Source organism: Erithacus rubecula (genome assembly GCF_903797595.1).
Source record: "Erithacus rubecula genome assembly, chromosome: 1".
Taxonomy (NCBI): Eukaryota; Metazoa; Chordata; class Aves; order Passeriformes; family Muscicapidae; genus Erithacus; species Erithacus rubecula.
Genome location: NC_136658.1, coordinates 66,277,917 through 66,298,904, shown reverse-complemented (window position 1 = coordinate 66,298,904; position 20,988 = coordinate 66,277,917). Strand labels below are relative to the sequence as shown.

Below are 20,988 nucleotides of genomic sequence, written 5' to 3'. Positions count from 1 at the left end.
AAGAATATCTCTATTGTGTTTATTTCTCACTTCTTTTTTGTTCTGACATGCTTCTAATGATGTCAGTCAGCAGGGTCAATGATCACAGTATGTGTGTTTTCCACACTCAGTACCCATTTCACTGTTTTTTTCTGCTATATGCTGATTTTTACAAAGCAGGAGTATTACTGACAGGGATGGCAACCTTGGTTTTGCCCTGCAGCTTCATTTTCAGAGCCTATTTATACCATGGCATGTCTTCAGCACTTTTAACAAGTAGCTGAAGCCTTGAGTCTATGAACCCTAGTTTGTGTCTTAGCGAAAGAAACGTTATACCTCTGGTTGGGTTGAATGATAAACAGATGCATCATGGAGAATGGTCAGACAAATATTGTGCTAGATGGACCTTTGATCTGAAGCAATAAGGCTGTTCTTGATAGCTAAAGGTCTCTGTTTCCTGGTAGTCCAAACACTGGAAAGAATGGTCTGAAAGTAGGCAGATTGCAAATAATAGGCAGGAGTTCAATTTGCATCTAGATATGTCCATATTAAAAGTCTGTGTTACAAGCATCAAGAAAAGGAAAGCAGGGAGGCAATAAGAGAAACGTTTGTAGGCTAGCTGGGAGAGAATAAACAAAGAAATGAGCTTTGTGGGAAGGCAGAGCTCCAACTGAAAGTGAGGTTTGGGAGCGCAGTCAAGAAAACTTCTTGTCATTTAATCCCCCTGTGCTGAGCAAAACAAAGTTCTCTCTACAGGCTTTGTTAATAAACAGGACTGTATTCAAGATGCATTTGATTCTGTGACCATTTTTTCCTTCAAACAGAAAGGTATCAGAAGTCTGAATTGTTTGGGCTGAAAAGGGAGGGAGCAATATTGAAGTGTTACCTATATTGTAACAAGTTTGCTGTTTTTGCAGTGTGTGTCACTTTGCTCCTGTGGAAGTTGTGGGGAGATGCTCGCACCCCACTAAACCCAGTTAGGACCCCGTGGGTGACACAGGGCCCGATGGGCACAGACCTGCCTTCAAGCCAAACATTTTGTAAGGCCTGGGGCCTGTTCTGTCTCATAAACCATTCCTTTGCCTCCAGTTTCCAAATTGGCAGGTTAAGAGTGCCAGGTTTTAAAGTACAGGACCACCACATCTATCCCGAAGCCCAGGAGCCCGGCTGTCTTCCTGCTGTCACTCTTTCCTTCTGCACCCAATGTCACCGTGGGCTGCTGAGGAAGGTGGTGGCACTGCCCCAAACAGCCCATGCCCCATAAGCCCTGATCCTCACCAGCTCTATCAGCAGCTGCTGCTTCAGCCATGCAGGTTTTCAGGCAGCAAAACAAACTGTGAAAGGGGTAGAAGCACATCCTTCACACTCAGTTCCCATACTGCAGTCCAAAAGCACACCATAAATTTAGGGAGAGAGTGTATTTTACATGTTTTGAATATGAGATGCCGGCTGGAGTAGAACCTGATTTGATTTTTCTTGGCTTATCCTCTTCTTTTAAAAGCAATTTTGGAGCACGAGGTCTACTTGCAGTTTCAGGTTATGAGGTTCTCGGTTGTTCTCCCAGAGAGTACCTTCCCAATATTTTCACGTATCATGTTGCATATTTAGAGTACCAATGTCAGTATAATTTTATTATTTCATTTCACTGAGCTTTGGAAGTCATGGTAGAAGAAGAATGAAGTACAGTGGGTATGGTGTCTGGCTGATGGCATCTCTAACAGCACATTATTGTGGGCTCAAGCCTGGGGAAGATTTCAGGGTGCTGTTTGCTGTGGCCCTTTTGAAGACTGGACCAGCTCGGGGGTGGGTCCTGTTCTCTGGAAATGGTTTTCCATCTGTCTGCCTTGCCTCCTGTCCCCGCGGGTGGAGCAGAGCCAGAAGCTGTCCTCAGGTCTAAACAAGCAGCTTGTTGTCATTCAGACACTGAGGTTTGATCCAAATCCTACCCATCGATTGGTGCTGTTTTCAGTCTTTTGGAATATTTACCACATCAAATCCCAGTGATGTTTTACATACCAAATACAATAGTCTTATCCTTTTATTTTTTTTTTTTAATTTTGTAGCATAACAGTAGCTGGGAAGAAAGGCATTTTGGTGATTATAGGTATAAAAAACCATTGCTTAAGTATTTTTAAAATTTTAATTAAGGAGGTAGTGGTATAAGGTTTAATAATAGCTTTTAAAATGTCCGCATACATAGTATGTTTTAAAACATACTTTATGACGAAGCTGCAGCTAACTAGCATACTCAATCAGAATTGTAATGTTTATCAATTTTTGTTTGCCTTTAGTAGCACAGTAATAATTCATTTAAAATGGGATTGAATAGTGAGCTATGACACAAAGTGGAGCTTAATATAATTTTATTCCGATTTCTCTGAAATTAATCTTTCACTAATCAGATTGGAAAGGCGGAGGCTGCCCTTGCCGCCGGCGTGGCTCGGGGGCGCGGGTGGCGGCGGGGGGACGGGAAGCGCGTTTCCCGCAGGCATGCTGGGACTGCCAGTGCTCCCAACGCACTTCCCGTCCGCCGGGGCCCGGCCCGGCCGCCAGCCGAGCGGGGCCGGTGAGTGCCGGGTGAGTGCCGGGGCCGCGATCCGAGCGGGGCCGGTGAGTGCCGGGTGAGTGCCGGGGCCGCGATCCGAGCGGGGCCGGTGAGTGCCGGGTGAGTGCCGGGGAGCGCGGCCCCCAGCCCGCCGCTACTCCTGCCTCTCCCGCCGCCTCTCCCGCCGCCTCTCCCGCCGCCTCTCCCGCCGCCTCTCCTGCCCGCTCCTGCCTCTCCTGCCCGCTCCTGCCTCTCCTGCCCGCTCCTGCCTCTCCTGCCCGCTCCCTGCGCTGCTGTCGGGGCTGGCAGCCTCGCTGGTGGGAGGCAGGGGTGTGTGGGAGATGCTCCCGGGGCGCGGGCTCCAGAGCTGTTCCCGATCCAGTCGGTGCGCACTGGAGTACCTCCTCCTGCCGTGTACCTGCCAATGTGCCTGAGTGCTGCTGCATGGCGCCGGTAGCGTCTTTGGTTGGTAGAGATGCATTTTGTAATCTCTGATAGAGTTCATGAGATTGAGAACTCTTTTCTGTCTTGAAATTATTTATTTTTAATTGTTAACTTCCATGGCACAATTACAGTTCTCACTTTTGTGTACTGGTTATGGATTTGTGATGTGCACGACGTAGTTTTAATCACATGAAAAAGTTATTAAAATCTGGTTTGGGGATCATTTAATAGGTCATCTAGTGCTCATAGCTCTGTCAAACTTATATGTCTGTTTATTTTTATGCAGATGTATGGCAACCCCTCTGTGAAAAGGAGATACCTTTTTCTTTGACATAGCAAAATTATTTTGAGACTTCCAACTTCCTTGAAGGTCTGTGTAATTTCATTACTCTTTTTCTTTCTTTTTTTTTTTACTTTTAAACCCAAGAATTTTATTTCTGAGAGTTCAGGCAAAGCAATAGAACAAATTTGTTATTATTTGAGTGCATGGCTTCTTAAATACACCAGTAGAAATTAGCTAGATGGCTGTAATTAATATGTTTAATGAATTAAATAAAATATAACATTAATATTTTAAAATTGAGTTGATGATGGTCAGCACTTAGCCAAACAAAAACAGACCATGCTGATCTAGAGCAAGTCCATATTCATCAGCAGAATTAGGCCTCTTTGAACTGAGTCCACTCATGCCTAAATCCAGGATCACAGATGATGAGCCTGATGTGCCTTTTGCTGTGCTCCTGGTGAAGGGAACAGGATCCCTCTGCTGCAGTTGGTTTTAGTCACTATAGCAATCCAGGAGGGGAATCATTTGCTTTCTGTAAATTAAAGCAGTCTTGAAATTGCTGCTGTGGGTTCAATAGCACCTGCTGGCTAGGAAATGTGGGGAGGGTACAGAAGTAGAATAAAGGTCCTTGCCTCCTCCTGTAGGTAGTAAAACAAGCATTCAGACAAGATGTAGTACTTCTGGTTTTACTGCACATTGCTCTTTCTTCATTGTGGACAAATGGATGAAAGTAAATAGGTGAGAATAATGGATGAGTTGAGTTGAATATCACAGTAATTTGTTATTAAAATGCATGAAGATGCACAGAAGGTCTTGTCACTGATAAGCAAAAAATAATTGTGTCGGGAAACTGAAACGTGTGTTTCTAGGAGATCTTGTTGCAAAAAGGTTCATGTTCTTATTTTCTCAGAATCCACTTTGTTGCAAAAATCAGTGGGCAGGTGGGACTGTGGCACTGGCAGGGTTATTAGGAATGCTTCTTTGTATTTTAAACCTTTTCTGTGTGAGTAGTCCTAGAATAAGTGTGATGTCAAGTTAGTCTTCCTGATAGAGCCTCGTGCTCCAATATAAAATTTTAGAGCACAGTAGTAATTCATAATACAGTTTGCAATGTTGATGATATAAGATGAAGAAGAAATTATCTTTCATATGGCATCAGTAATGCTAAGGGGACCCTGGGTCCTATAAAACTGTCGGCCAAGTGTCTCAGAAAGATACAGGAGTTGTATTTCAGAGTACCTGCTTCTTACTCACTTTTTGGATGGAAAATATTATGTTGCTTAAGTGTAAATATATCACAGTAAGGAGTATATAGGGGGCATAAAGCAGTTCTCCTGTCTTCTTCATATATGAGTGAGTTATTTTTCTAAGTGCATTGCAGTCCTATTGACTGATCTGTTATGTGGTCATCTACTAATCTCCTTTTATGGCAGTGGATATAGTTTGGCACATAATTCTGGACATTTCTTATATTCTCTATATAGAATTCTTTATCTCTGATATTGATTTGTCTTCTCAGCAACATCTTTCTTTCATTAGTAAGGCATGAAATGGTTCAATTTTTCCAATGAGACATATGACAAAATGAAGCTATTGTCTGCAAATCTCATCCACAGGAGCTTTTCCGTAGTGTAAATAAACTGTTTGAGGAGGTGAGAGAGAAGACTTTTTCCAACTCTCAGTCAGTACAATGGTGGTGATGAGAACTTCTGGTTTAAACTGGGACTAAAATAGGAATAGTTTTGTCCATGATAATTGCATTTGTGTCAGTGGAGTCAAACCAGGATATGTACTTGATACCTTCCTTGTGCATGTTTGTTGTGGGTTATTTTTAATAGAATGCTTTCTTTTTCTAGATAATAACACTGGCCACTGTTCTGTGCACTTTTAATTTCAGGTAGTGGAAAAATAAGGAACAAAATGAAGCCTTTCCAAAAGGTTTGTCTTTTCAAGAGCCTGCTTGCCAATTGCTGCTGTCACAGCCAACTTGACAGCTGTCTTCTCCCTCGTGTGGCAAAGAAGATAGGCTGCATGGTGGGACTGCACAACCATGGATTTTGGAGGCCAAAGGCTTTATTGGACACAGCTAGATTCACTCTGTCTTTGAGCAGTCGGCACAGGAAAAACCATCAGGATTCTCAGGCTTTGTGGAAGCATGAGGCTGTGCAGAAGTATCTGGAGACTCTAAGCAAGGAGTACCAGCAGGTTAGTCATCAGTTAAGCGCAGACTCGTTAAATGACTTTGAGCAAAGAGCCCTGAGGAGAAGATGTGCTGATCTGTCCCCCATTGCAGCTGCATTTCAAGAAATCAAAGAGGCTGAAAGAGAAGTTCAGGAGTTAGAAGCGATGTGCACAGGTAAAGGCAAACACATCTACCTGCTTGCTTCAGAACAGATGCTGTGCTTGTGATAAATTTCATTGCCCAGCCTTTGAGGAAAGCTCCTGAGTAAGTTCAGCCAGCCCTGGAACACTCCCTGGTTCTCCCTGCTCTTGGGAGCTTGTGTGCTGAGAGGGCTTTCTGCATCCAGCCATATCCTTCTGGTTTTCATCTCACCTCACTTTAGTTTGAGGTCTTAATATGGCAGTTTTGGGAGAGTAGGGATTGTCTGGAACCTCAGGGATACCCATCTAACAGAAATAATTGGGAAGCATTCATTTTGAGGTTATTTTTTGGTTGAATTGAAAGCAGTTTGAACTGGAGAAAAAAGGTAGCGAGCCTAAAACCTTTGATAAGATGCAGACCTCAGCTGTGTTATTTAAAATGGGATTCCATCTGACCAGTTCAGTGATATTTATTGAGCAAATGACATGAACTTTCATTAGACTCTGAGTTATCAGCTTCCAATTTAAATGGCAAAAGCTAATATTTCTTTGAAAATATTTGGGGAGTCCTATAAGGAATAAAAAAGGATAGTTGTTTAAAAAGCTGCTGCTTTTCAGGAAGCTGCTGTTTTTCAGTAGACTGCTACAGAAGTTGGGGTAAAAAAGAATTAAAAATTGTCACTTTTTTTTGTACCATCTAGGAATAAGAAAGTACATAGGGAATAAATAAAAAAATTACAAAATAAGTAGTGGTGTATCATTTGGGGAAACAACCCAAGTGTTATTACAAGTGTGAGGAGGTGCACACAGTTGAAGGAGGGGAAAATCAAAGGTCAGGAGAAATCGGTATCCAGCAGTGTAAATGGAGGAGGATGAAAGTTCATGGTGCTTTTCAGAGGGAGAGCCAAAGGGTGTGGACAAAACAGTAAGAGCCATTCTGAAATTAAGATGTAAATGTAACTTACTTATACAGATAGAAAACACTTGTATACTTTAGTTTTAAAAATAAATAGTCTTTTTTGAAAAAAAAAATATTTAAAATATTTTAATCCTCAACCCTCTCTAATTCTCTTCACTGGAGAAAAGAGGAGAAAGAGTGAAGAGATAAGAGAAGAAATTTAATGCTGAAAAATAAATGTTCTTGGAAGAATTAAAAAGTATTAAGAAAACTTTGGAAAATTCATATTTCAAGTTAGAAAGGCTGTTTTTGGATGAAATAAATACAATGAAGAATTTTTCTAATTCCATAAATTATGATGTGGAGGGATGGAGCAAGTTCTAGTTGAAAGAAGGGAAAAGAATGGTAAAAAATTACAGCCAATAAATTAATTAAATAGAGCCAAACAAATTTTTGTCTGTACCATTTGTCCTGTGGCCAAGTTAAAACACAAATGTCCCCTTCATTTGGCTGTTCACTGTTTTCCACTTAGCTCCCTAAGTGACTCTCTTCTCCCTAGTACCTGAATTCCTGACAATTGATATAAGATTTTATATTTGCAACACTCAGTGAAGCAGAAAAATATTTCCCAGTTTCCCTCTGGTGATGTGAGTCACAAGGTAGGTTAAGTGAATTCTGTTTTGCAGGGAGGTAGGATCCTTTGAACCTGAAGCTCATTGGTCACCACCAGACCATCTCTCAGTGCTGTTGACAGTAGTTAATTTGATACTCTTTATCTTACTCATCAATAAACATTTTGGACCAGCTAGAAGTGATTTGAGAGTCCAGTTTTGTGCTGCATCTGAGACAAACCTAGGGTTTCCATGCTGGCCACAAGGCAGAAAGTTTTCACCTCCTCTTTGTTGCTTTCATCACTCACTTTTTCTCCCAGCAGCTCAAAGCTGGCTTCAACCATTCCCTCCTCATTTGTGTTGGTAATTGGCCAGTTGTAATTTAAATCTAGTTCCACTCGGTATGGTAAAAATGTGCGTTTATTCAATCAGATTTGCTTTTTAATTTCATTGAGTTGAATTATTTCATTTTCTGGTGAGTAGAAATGTGGAAAAAAAGATGAAGAGGAGAGGGGGTTCCCTGTTTTAGCAGTGACAGGTTTTCTACTTGACTCCAACTGTCTTCCAAGTTCCTACTTGTGTATAATCTATTGCTACTGATCAGCATTTTTTGTTACTGTAACCTGGAGCCTCCCTGGCAGAAAAGGCTTGGAGCTTTGAGCTTTACATGAGAATGTGTCATAGCTTGTTAGTTAGCTCTAAAATGTGGGAAGGGCAGTCTAATCACAAGTAAAATATCTGCTGCTCCTTCTAGCACTCCTGGAAAGTATCATCATTGAGTTAGCATGTGCATCCTAGCTTGGGGTGCTCTTATTTGAGTATTTCATGCTGGCAAAACACTACAAGCTTTTCTGTGCTGCAGTGCCTGTCATTGGACAGCTGTGTTATAATTTGCTCAAGGTGAGATTGGCTAACAATCTATTCCTCTCATTGGAATTTAGAGCTAGACAGCAGAGATGAGAAACAGCTTCTAGAACTTGCCTTAGAAGAGAAGAAAGGCCTGGATAAAAAAATGAACATGTTGTGCAGGAAGGTGAGCCTGAGGTAAAATTTTACAGCTTTGTGAATAAAGATGTCAGAAAACCTTTCCTTTATGATCTTACCAATAGATTTTGACACTCAAGTTCAATGAAACAAGTCCAGCTTCTGTATTCTTCCTGAAAAGAAGTGGCAATATTAATTATTAGTAAGCTTCTTAATGACAATTGTGTCTTAGAAGATGATTAATTGAATCATTTCTCTTGCTTGCTTGTCTCTGCAAGTACTGAAGTGGCAGGTCTGTGCTACTGAGACTTGACATGACATTCTAGTAACTGTTTGTGGCAGTGGAGCATGCACTCTTGAAGGATTTCTGATTGGAACTTACAGTCCTTCATTTACTCTTCAGCTGACAGCACCCCATGAGTGGGGGAAATATAAGCAAAGAAGTTGAAACAGTTCTATGGTGACCACTGTGTTTGGGCTCATTTCTATACCCAGACTGAAATAATATAAAATGTGACTCTGAAAAAGGAGATTAATGTAAAGGTTGGCTGGGTTGGCAATAACTTTGTCTTCATAAGTAGCTGGGGCTGGGGTGGGTGACTTGGCACTGACTTGGCAGGACTGAATTTTCAGCTAGCTTTCATGTGGATGCACTAGCATGTTGCATTTCCACACTGACTGCACTGAGTTGCAATGGTCATTGGACAGTTTTTAGTCCTACTTAACTAGCTTGCTAAAGGAAGTCAGTGGCTGTGTGTGCTCAGGCTGTGGCAATTGTGAAAGCTGACTGTAAATTTGATTAAGAGAAGATCCAGGGTCATGGAGGAGATAACGGCATTCTTTTTTTTTTTTTTTTTCAGCTTTTCCAGCTTCTAGTGCCAAAGGAAAAATATGATAGAAGTCCTGTCATATTAGAAGTGACAGCTGGCAGAACAACTGGAGGTCAGCAAAGCCCCTACAGTGAAGATTACTTCCAACCTCTATCCAACTCCATTAAACCTCTTATGGGTTATTCTTAATGCTTTTTTTATACTTTTATTGACATAAAGTAATACTTTCTAAAGATGAGGATTAACCTGCCTAATGACTGGGGTTAGAGTTGCAGCTAAATCTAAAAACTGCTGTTTATGTTTTAATTTTTAGGGGACATCTGCCAACAGTTCACTAAAGAGATGTTTGAGATGTACCAGAACTACGCCGACTACAAGCGTTGGACGTTTGACATCGTCAACTATACGCCAGCTGAGATCGGTACAGCAGCTCTTCAGAGGTTCCACCAAGACAATGAAATTGAAAGCAGTGTTTCTCTGCTGTATTTGTCACACACTGTTTGTCTCTCCAGGAGGCTTGCATCATGCTGCTGCTCATATTTCAGGAGAGAATGTCTACAGGCATCTGAAGTATGAAGGAGGGACTCACCGAGTCCAGCGAATCCCTGAGACAGGCATGTCAGCAAGAATGCAGCGTATTCACACTGGGACAATGTCAGTCATTGTCCTCCCTCAGCCAGAGGAGGTAAACTGTTCATTGGCATGGTAAGGTGGTGCTGAACCCCTGCTCATCCATTTTGGCATTGGACTACGTGTTATTTAAAACCATGTTACTGTTTTGGGGGTTTCACTGATGACCAGGTGCTTCATCCAAGTCCCAGCAAATGAACTGCAACTGCTCTGACTCTGGGACGTGATAGTCCTTGGCTCTGTACCTTACATGTATAAATGGATCATCAGAAGCAACTTTGCAGAGATTTGCTGTTGCCTGAAATGGCTTGTGAGTGAGTGATCATTTCATTAAGTGTTCCAGCCCCAACATTGACAAGGCTCACTGCTATGAGTAAGCCAAATTTAAATTATATCACCTATTAAGACACAGAATATGTCCAAGGAAGTACTTGGTGTTGCATAGTAATGTGATTCTGTACATCCTTTTAATTTTTTTTGTTTCATTTAAATTATTGGTGTCCTTCTCTGGTAAATCAAGGACAGTCTCCTTTGAATGTGAATGAGTATGTTGACTGGTCTGAGATCTTACTGATACCAACAGTTCTCACTTAGACCACCAATTTACACAGAAAAAAAAAAAAGGCAGCAAAACCCAGATCCTGTAGGCTTTACCTGCACCTTCTCCTGCTTCTTCATAATACCTTCCTTGCAACATTGATCAGATCTGAATGTTCCTTTCCCATCCACTGAGCTCAAACTATGGTCCAGGTCATCATGGACTCCTATTTCCAGTATGGCAATTCTTACCTGAATGGATCTAGATATAACTATTTTCTCCTCAGATGGTTCTAAGTACTGTTGCAAGAATCATTCAGGCTTGACTCATGAACAAGATCCTTGCACTACTGTTTAGAAGTAGTTTTTAAATATTTGCTTATTTCTTAGTCTCTCTGCCAAAGCTAGTGGTTTTGCAAAACAGTGATTTTGTTTTGTTTCACACACACATATACTTTTTTTTGTGAAAGAGCTGGAGTAAGAGTTTGAAAAACTAAGTGAAATCTTTAAGGCATTATTTGCTTTTCAGAGATATTTGCCACTGCATTTTTTAAATTCTAATGATTGACTGTTACTTAGGAACAGTTGTAAAGGAGCAATTTTTTGATAAGAGATTTCTTATTAATGCTGAGTGTCACTGACATCCAAATATTTTTAGAATGAGCAAGAAGTAGTAATTTTCTTTAATTCTAGGTTGATGTTAAAGTGGATCCCAAAGATTTGCGTATAGACACATTCAGAGCCAAAGGAGCAGGAGGGCAACATGTTAACAAAACTGATAGTGCTGTGAGGATTGTGCACCTTCCCACGGGTGAGTCTGGCTGGACTTTGTACTTTTAATCACACTGAATCTGTATCTTGAAGCTTGTGATCCTGCAGGTTGTCTCTTGCAGAGCTGGACCTTATACCAAAAAAAGAGAAGTAGCCCCTTCAGGTTCTGTCTGTCTTATAGCCAGGCAGTGTGAGAAAAGGGCTGTGTGCCAGGGGCAGAATGATTATGCCAGTTTTGTCTTTAGAGGGAGTGTGTCATGAACACTCTGTCTTTGAAGGATGAAAGAGCAAATGGAGGGTAACAGGGACAGGGTAAAAGATGTAAATAATTTGCACTGTGTGCTCTGTACCTTCAGCAGTAATGGCCACTGGCAAGCAAGGGCATGCTTAGCCTAGCTGGAATCTGTGCAGTAACATGACTGATTTAAAAGAAGGCTTGAAGATTTTCAGTCAATACTAGATAATGCTGTCATGTGTTGGATAGAAAGGAAAATGTATATTGATGAGAAGGTACTGTGTAGACTGGACCACTCTGTCTTTTTTGGGATGTTTTATTGAAGCTCAGTGAACTTCTCTCTGTACAGATGCAGAATCGTTTTTAGGCATGGAAATTCCAGTAGTGACCTGAAAACAGCTGTTCCCTATATGCCTTTTTCTTTCAGAAATCAAATAAGAAATTATACATTTCTTTTAAAGACCTTTATTTAGTTTTATCTCATTTTTCATAATTAAGTTCAAGGCTCACCAGTGTTGATTAGACACTCCTTTCTCCTATAATAATGAATTTTCCAGTCTCCAAGAGCTTATCTGGACTAAGATTTTAAAAACTTGTGTTACACTCTTTTAAACATGCTCTTGTAGACTGTTCAAATTGTATTTTTAACATATGGCACCTAATTGGAGTGAACTCAGTTTCTAGAGGTAATGTCAGAAACTAGTTTGCCTCATGAAATTTTAAAATATCCCTGACTTTTCTGTAGCACAGAACAAAGCCCCCCGGTGCAGCTGTGACAAGTTTAAAAACGCACTAATGGTTCTGGCCAGTGTTTTAAAATGACTTTTTATCCTACAGCTGGAAGGCCCTACAAAGCAGCACTCCATCAGGTTTCATTTGCCTAATGCATTAGAATTAATTCAGCGTGTTTGTTCTTTGTCATAATGGGCTCTTGGGTGCTCTGTGCAGGACTGGCAGTGGAGTGCCAGCAGGAGCGGTCACAGCTGGTGAACAAGGAAACAGCTCTGCGGACACTGAGAGCCAAGCTGTACCAGCAGGTCATTGAAAAGCAGCTCAGTCAGGAGCAGAGCTCCAGGAAACTGCAGGTGAGGACAATGGTGCCTGGGAGAAGAGAGGGTTGTGTTGTAGGTTTGGTTCTGATCTCTTTGGGTGACAGGGACAGAGCAAGTGAGAGTGTGTCTAGCTAGGGGTGCTTGCAAGGGAGGAGAATCTTGTACTTAACATGGTAAGTCTGTCTCTACTTGCCCCAGTTCAATGCTATTGTAGACTTCTCAGGGAATGGAAAGAAAACATCAACTGTGGCTGGAAAGAAGAGTCATTGAAATTTTTCAAAAGAGAAAATACAACATAGTGTAGTAAATGGCCCTGTTAAGAAGTTACATTCGATGAAAACTACGATCACTAGCTCTCAGAAATTTCTAAAGAGAGTGTTTTAAGGCCATTGGAAGGTTTTGAGAGAAACAAGTAAATAAACAGTCCTGCCACTATGCAATTAAGTAGCTGCTGATTTGATACAGTTTAGGTAACCTTTGGAGGAAGAGACAGCTTCCGAAAGAGTTCCCTCAAGTTAGGCTGCAAAATGTGCTTTTTTCTCAAAATGTCTTGTCATTCTTTTCCCATTCTTTGAGTATTTTCCCATTTGTGGTTCAAACTTCAACTGTGATCTATTGGAATGGAAGTGCTTCACAATATTACTCAGTACTCCAGATTTTCTAGCTCAGCTATTAAATCACTTACTTCAGGTTGCATTTAAGCATATTGTCCCTGCAGATTATTAACCCCACGGTTATAAGCAGTGAGCCATTTATCTTTTGTTATTAATTTCAGTCTGAGACCCTTCAAAGCTGCATAAAGAACTTAGGGTTTTGTGTTAATATTTGTATCAATATTTATATCAATATTAATTTATATAATACGGATATTAATATTTTATATATTTATATTTATTTATATTTATATTACTAGTGTGGAAAATCAGGCAAAAAAGTAAATTACCTTTCCTAATGTTTCAGAATTTGTTCCAGAAATTCCATAATCTAAAATACATGTTGAGTACAGATGAAATTTTCACCAAATCCCACTGAAATGACACCTGTTTATTTCTTTGAGCGTTTTTTAGCATTTAATTCTCCCCTTTAGTGGAGACCACATTGTTTAGTGAAGTGTTTAATCCCAACAGTGCTACATTTGGGTTTCTGTTTCAAAAGTTAGAATTGCTGTTTGCACTCTCACACTTCACCACTAGAGGGTAACTTAACTTCTTACTCTAAATCTCTTTTGGTGCTGATTTCTAACAGCCACACATTGACTGTGCTGTTTCTTATTAATGGAGCCATTTTTCATTATTTTGTGTGGAAGCTGCAACCCCCTAGAAAACCCCACTTGTATATTTTTTGAAGTAAGGACTTTTGTACATTACACAACCTTTGAGAGTTATGTGGTTCTTTCAGCTACAGAGCTGGAACAGAAATATGCTGGAGGATATAGAAACTTGGTCTGTGATACAGAATCACAAACAATACAGTTCAGTAATGCCACAATGTTTTAAGAAATCCCATGTGCCAAGCCAGAGACCACTAGGTTGGTAGTTGGAACAGGCTGATCCATTACAGTTTATTTTAAGTATCCTGTTCTAGAGAAGTATTTGTTCTTTTAAAAACGTAACAGATTTTGTTTTTTCCTGCTTTACTGCAGTTGGGAACAAGAGCCCAGTCAGAGAGAATTCGTACTTACAACTTCACCCAGGACAGAGTCACTGACCACAGGATCTCCTATGATGCACGCAATATCAAGGTAAGGATTGTTTGTGAGAATGTTTAGATACTTAGTTTTACCATAAGAAGAAAATATTAACTTAGTGAGCATATATATATATAGTATAGAGTAGCCAGTTGTGCTCTGACAGAACACTACATTTAGAAAGCTTTAACTTTCTTTCCTGCCTTCTTGTAGTCTTAGGCTGCAGCTCACTGGCCTACTTCTCTGTGTGTTTTTCTCCTGCTATATGAGTGGAAAGTGATCAAGCATGTAGTCCTCAATGACATCCATGAGTCCTTTGGCCAAACTGGACAAGTGACATTTGATATTCTTAAAGCATAGTATATCAAAACCAAAAACCTGACAGGAAGGACTTTTTATTTTTGTTAGACCATTCTTTCCTCCTCCTAATGCTGGAGTAAAGAATGAGAAAAACTTTAATGTTTGCATCACAGGCCACAGTTAAAAGGAACTGAAACTGAATGTTTTCATTTTAAGATTATCTAAGATCTTTTTTCTGAGTAAATATCTACATATGGCTTGAATCTTACTGATTGTTCAGCCTGCAAGAGAGAAAGCTTTGGGGTGACCTAATTGCATCCTTCCAGTACTCAAAGAGATCCTACAAGAAAGAGAGAGATGTTTACAAGAGCACAAAGTGACAGGACAAAGGGGAATTACTTCCAACTAAAATAGGGTGTATTTAGATTAGATATTAGGAAAAATTTCTTTACTGTGAGAGTGAAGAGACAGTGGAGCAGGTAACCCCCCAGTGTTCAAGGCCAGGTTGGATGTGGCTTTGAGCAACTTGTTTTAGTGAAGGGTGTCCCTGCCCATGGCAGCTGGGGGTTGGAACTGGATGATCTTTACTGTACCTTCCAACCCAGGCCATTCTATGATTCTGTTTAATGGGGGGTTTTACAATGGAAAAAAAAAAAAAAACAAAACCCAAAACAACCTAATACTGGATTTTTTTTGTACTAAATTTATGATAAACAAGTTTAGGATGATCCTCAATGTTTTGGTTTAGGTGTCCAGTTTGCTGTAAGTGCTGTTGCATAAGGAGCAACACTTTTTAAACTGTACCCGCAGGTGTCCTGAGTAACTCCAGAGAATGCAGGGCATACTGAATGGTTCATTGTAATTGGAGTGCAGAATACCATGGCAGAAGAAATAGTTCCATGATTGCATAAAAGTGGCTTTTATTAGTCAGTTACTTACTGTTTGGATCTTCCTGGTATGAAACTGGAACCATAAACTGCCTAACTAAGAGTTAGTTGAGCTTTGCTTGAGAAACAGCCTCATTCTTGCCATAGACAGCAGTATTTGAAGGAGGTTCCTCAATCCTTGATTGTTTTTGCAGGGAATTTTCTTCTAAGTGCAAGGGTTAGACAAAAGCAGGGCAGTAGCTGTTATTTTTGCTGCCAGAATGCATCAGGCAGCTGATATTCTGCTACTGTCCACCACTGCTGCTTTCACAAGGGAGAAACCTGCAAGGATGAGCAAGTGGAGGGACTGCAGGCAAAGTGCATTTCAGGGGTTTGAGTAGTTGGTGTTTCAGAGTAATGCTGGAGGACAGTCAGTAATACTTTTGTCTACTTTTTTTTCATAGGAAATTCTAAGTGGGAAAGAAGCACTGGATAAGCTAATCAACAGACTATTGGAGTTTGCAGAGATAGAGGCTGTCACCCAGTATCTAGAAAATTTGCAGGCTTTAGAAGGAGGAGGCTGAAGACCTCAAGTAGAATTAAAACAGAATTGTGTTTGGTAGCCCAATAAAACAGATGTGTTTGTCAGATGATATGTTGATTAAAACGTTTTTCTCTGTTTTTCAGTGTGTGATCCAATTCTTTTTGTATTTCGGTGCAAGTGTGATGAATTTATTGCAGCAGCCCTGGCAGCCTGGAGTTCTGTGTGCACACTCCTCCTGTCTTGGCAGCTGGGCTTTTTTAAGCTGGTCCTTCTCTTGACAGTATTGCAGCTGGAAAGGCACAGAATTGTGGTGGTGAATAAATACCATGTAGTGCACTTTTTTTGAGTGGTGGGAGATGTTCCTCTCCAGGTGAAAGAAATGGAACTACCCTAACATAGCCTAGAACTTGGCCTCATGAGTACTATTTATTTTTCTCCATTTATTTTGTGAACTTGATAAATTAAATCCCTTAGAAATAACTTTGTATTATGATGCTTTTTTTTTTTTTTTTTTTTTTTTTTTTTTTAGAGTAAATATACAAAAACAAAAGAAGTGAAGGGTCCAGAATGTTAAGAAAGAAGTCTGTTAAATTTCTTCCAGGAGTACTTGGGTCAGCTTGTGCTGGGACTGGCCCTGTGCTGCAGTTCACTTGCCAGATTGTGGCATCCTCTTTTCATCCTGCTTGTCCTAGGTTCTACTGGAAAGCTGCTCTGTACTGTCTTCTGCATGAGAAGAACCAGTTCATTGTTTCAATTATGCCTTGTTTGATTTATATTTGCATATTTATTTTGTAATCAGGAACAATGTGTGAGGAAATGTTCTTCTAAAGGGTGTAGTTTTTATTGCTGTATATAGAGCAACAACTGTAACATTATTCAGCTATATTAAGAAAGAAAGAATTTGTAACAGGAAGAAAGCAGGAAAATTATACTCAGTTCTTCCATTCTGCAATTATTTTTCCATTCTTGTGTGTGTTCTTATCAGCAAGCTTTGTCTGACAATTCCAACACTTTAATTACGAAAGCTTTGGTGCTTCGGTTCAGTTGGTTGGTTTTTGGTTTTTTTAATTGGCAACTCTGCAAGTCAATCAGGAAACTTATTACCATACAATTCAGGATTCATTTGGACTTTGAGTTCTTTCAGTAAGCAGTCCAGAAAAAGAACTCTCCAGAGAGATCTGCAACTGAGCTTGTTCTTCTTGCAGTGCTAACAGACTGGCAATAACTAGTATGATCAGCTGTAATAGGAGAATATCCAGCTAACATGTTATCAAATTACCATGCTCACTTCCATTATGCAAGTAAATCCACCAATTAATTTTATTAATTATATCTCTCAAACATTTCTGAGTTTCTCTAAGAAACTTGTTAAAACTTTTTAAATACTAGGATTCCACTTTCAGGATTAGTTAGTGTCTATGAAGTTCTTTACTATGAAAAATTACTGAAACACTTAAAAATTTGAGCCTTGTTTCTTTTACTGGAAGATAGTGATATTTCTGGAGGATCTTGTGGATATTTGTGATTGATTAATTTTCTGTAGCCCTTTTTTGTCAATGGTTTTGTGCAGAGTGATGAGAAGAGGGAAAGCAGGCAGCATCTCCCCTCCTTACTAAGTTTTGGATGACCCAAATGTAGGTATTGAAATTTAGAAGCTGAGCCCCTTCTGCCAGCCTGGCCCAGGAGATCCTGAAGGGTGTTTGTCCTAAGCTTTTCCTGCAAATACACATACACATACACATGTGTATGTCAGCAAAACACGGGTATGAGAGTTGGGATAGAGTGGAAACACTTCTACTGGAGGCCACTGCCTACAAGGCTCTGCTTTGCTAAAACCAGATATATTTGCTTCTCCTTGTTGAGAACATGTTATTTGAAACTTAAAAAATGCTTGAAGTTGTATTTTGTTATAAGCTCTTCCACCCCAGCCTTTCTGTGGGATGTAAGAGCTGAAAGACCATGGCCTGGCACTTGTCCTCAAGGAAGAGATGTGCAGCATAACACTGCTATTTCTGAGGGGTTTTCGGGATGGAATATTTCAGCTTGGGCTTTTTGGTTCCTGCAAGCAATCAGGACTTGCTACAGCAAAATCCATAGCAGGAGAAATTACAGTAACAAAGTATGGGGGGGAAAAGGGAAACAGTTTCTTGGGGAGGAACAAATAGCCCCAGGGAACAGCACAACAGAGCAAGACAAAAGTTCCTCTGCCCAAAACAGCCTTCTCCTGCAGCTTTCCTGCCAAAAAGTTACAAAATATGAACTACCACCCATCTTCCTGGCTTCCCCTCAGCACCGTCTGGGGACCTTACCCCACAGACATCACAGTTGGTGCAAGGCACCACCTTCACCACTCTGCAGATCCTGCTGATTGATAGGAAACACAGCTCCTGGATCTCTTTCATGTCTCTGCTGAGGCCTCAGCAGCAGCATCTCACCCAGCCAGCAGGGAAGCCAGACAAAGCTGCATGTGCCTGGAAGGAGCAGCCCTTCCATGGCAGGGGAGAGATGGATGTTTACCCTCTGCAAAAGGAGGGCAGCCCGGGTTCCTCGCCTCGATTGCTTTCACTGAGTCATCGAGTGTGTATCTGACCCTCAGAGCACTGCTCGTTGTTCCTAAGGCCAGCAAATATGCAATACTGAATCACAGTCGGTTATAATCAAAAAGCTCATATATTCAGCTTTATTTTGAATGTTACTAACAGTAACTACAACAAATCTTAACCTGAACTCAGTTAAAAATTTAAACCCAGAGTTTTAGTTACTCATAATCGATGCACAGAATAAATCAATTTCCAGTTACTGCTTAAGATGCTATAGGAAGGCACACAGACATTCTGTTGGTAGCCACAAAATAAAAGTATTTATTTTTAAAAAGCATTTACATATTTACAGACCTATTTTAGTTTATATTTACCCCAGGCCCCATTTTAAACAGAATCTGCACCCCTAAATTTCTCAGGTTGCCCCAAACCCCCTGAACAGATGCACGATCATAACGCAATTGGTCAAATGAAAGTTTTATTCAGTATTTTCATATAAATTCCACTTCAATTGCTTGCAGTATTTTGTAATTGCAACTGAGAAGAGAAACCAGCTGTTTAACTTTGCAGACATTACTTATAAACTAAAACAAACACTTTTCAATCACCCCAAGCAAGCTATTAAAATCCACTGTCTCCAGCCCATGATCTGTACAACACAGTCTGCTGGTTTTTGACACAGGCTGTTTAGGGTGTTACAGGTAAAATCAAATTTGCTTTGAGAATCCTGGGGATTCCCCACATTCTCCAGGAATCTCTGAATCTGGCTCTCTGGGAATCTTGTTGGGCAAATTTAGCTTTTTGAGATGATAATTTGCAAAACTTTTTGCTTTGTATGGAAACTTTTATTTAGGTTCTATGCTGAAGCATTTCACAAAGCTAAACCTGTTAATCGCACAAACAGTTAACACAAAATCTAAGTTAAATAATTTAGCAGATAGAAGGTAGGGGCACTTAAGAGGTAGATAGAAGAAAGAGTACAGAGGTCTGGCTGACAAAACAGAACCCAGGGGCTGCCACAGCTGATAGAAGGAGGTATAGACACAGCTTTTGTACCAACAAGCAAAAAGATCTAAGGGCTGCAAACCCTGTACGAGGAATGGAATAGAATAAGTCTTGGGAAAAGGAATTACCAAGCAAATCAAAAGAGCACATGTAGTCAAGTCACAAAATAGCTTGTGTGCTGCTGGAAAACAGACAGGGTTCTTCAGGGCACAGTGCACACAGGCAGCAGGAGTGCTCGTGGGAGCCGGGACCTGACACACAGTGGCCACAGAAGAACACGAAGCTTTCTGGAATATCAGCAGAGCAGGGGAGAAGGTGAAGGAGGACACCAGAAACATGACACAGCAATGATAGAGATTTGCATATCTGGGAATACTGGAGGAAGACAATTTGAAGACAGCAATAATATGAAAAGTACTAAAAGATGGAAGACACAACTCAAAAAAAAAAAAAAAAAATCAAAGAGACCAAGCATCATGAAATTGTTTTTCGCTCCCTTTCTGAGATGCCAAAACAAAATTTCTTTCAGGGAAGAAAAAAGAAAAAATATTTTTATACATGCAAAAGTTAGTGAATTTAGCTTAGATACACCATGACCAACTATCCCACTTCTAAAACTGAATATTGGAACTGGATGATGCTGCAGGCACAGATTTTATCTATGAGGGTCAAACGAGACTTTATACTATCAGGAAAGTGTGGATTTCAATCTACAAATCCCCACATGAAGGATTAAAAGGTATTTTAGCCTAAATAGGAACAAGGAATATTCTATGGGTAAAACTGAGCAATCTCCGCACAGCAAATGTCCAAAAAAATGATTTTTCTTTTTTCTGTATATGCAATATATTTGCTTCTAAAAGCATCACCAACTTCAGGCAGGCCCTGCTGTAAAAACACACACAAGTCTTACGCTGTGAAGCTGCCTTTCTAAGCAGACAAGTTGCATGAAAACATGAGGCAAGGCAAGAAAAATCCACAACAGAGAACTGACTGGCTCAAAACCACACAGAAGAAATCACCATCAGAAATTGCAATGACTCCCCCTTGCTCTCTGACTCTCCTCATATTACTCATAATATCTATGACATCATATAAAACCAAGGGTGTAGTTCTCACTCAAGGAGCTTGCAATATAAAACAGCCAAGCAGATAAAAGCACTCTATCTGATAGAAAATATATCAGCCAGACAAGACAACACTTGGCTGAAACAGTAAAAGGAACATTCCTTTGCCAAAAGCCAGCACAGCCCAAAGAAGGGTTAGCAGATGAGGAGCACAACTGTGGCAATACCTAGAGGGTTCCTATAGGAAATTTCAAAAGCAGAAGAGTTTGCAGTGAGATAGGACAGAAGGGAGGGAGATCTGTGCAGAACAGCTGTCCTGGAAAAGCAACGTCTGCCTTAAATCTCACACAAGACAGTATTTTTGTGTAGAGCAGAAAATATTTGGTTTAAATACAGTCAGAAAATTGAATGACAGCACAATGCAAAATTAAACAATGGCTTAGAATATACCAAAATTCATTCAACTGGCCCTTTACATAATTTACATGTAAGATCAAAGAATTAACTGGTCTCTGACTTTCAGAGGTAGTGGAGAGCAAAGTGCTGTATTTCTTTGTGAAATGCAGGCTCTAAAAGTCTAAAATCACATGTATGGTATTTAAACTAACTTTACTATCTGTGAGCAAAGAAAACTTTTAATCTTTTTTCCTAATGTTCTGGTTTGTCTATTTAACACAACACAAAGACCTTTGGCTCATATTACAATCAACAGCAGCTCCACAAGGAAACAAGTTTTGAACACTCATTTTCAGATGTCTTTAAACATCTGCTCAAGAGATTTAGTTACAGGTATCTTAAATCGCTGTCTGTGACCACTTCAAAGCAACAAAACATTTTAAAGGAAAGATGCTAATG

At 40.2% G+C, this 20,988-nt stretch overlaps 1 protein-coding gene across 1 annotated transcript; it reads left to right on the top strand.

The window, feature by feature from the left end:
• Nucleotides 1–5,174: 5,174 nt before the first annotated feature.
• MTRF1 (mitochondrial translation release factor 1) lies at nt 5,175–15,663 on the top strand (the record flags this gene model as incomplete). The annotated part of the gene is made up of 9 exons (XM_079301866.1): nt 5,175–5,610; nt 8,027–8,118; nt 8,930–9,011; nt 9,213–9,320; nt 9,412–9,584; nt 10,760–10,877; nt 12,021–12,157; nt 13,767–13,865; nt 15,442–15,663. The coding sequence occupies 9 exons, from the start codon at nt 5,175–5,177 to the stop codon at nt 15,559–15,561; spliced, it is 1,365 nt and encodes a 454-aa protein (XP_079157992.1). The 3' UTR covers nt 15,562–15,663.
• Between the last annotated feature and the right edge of the window lie 5,325 nt (nt 15,664–20,988).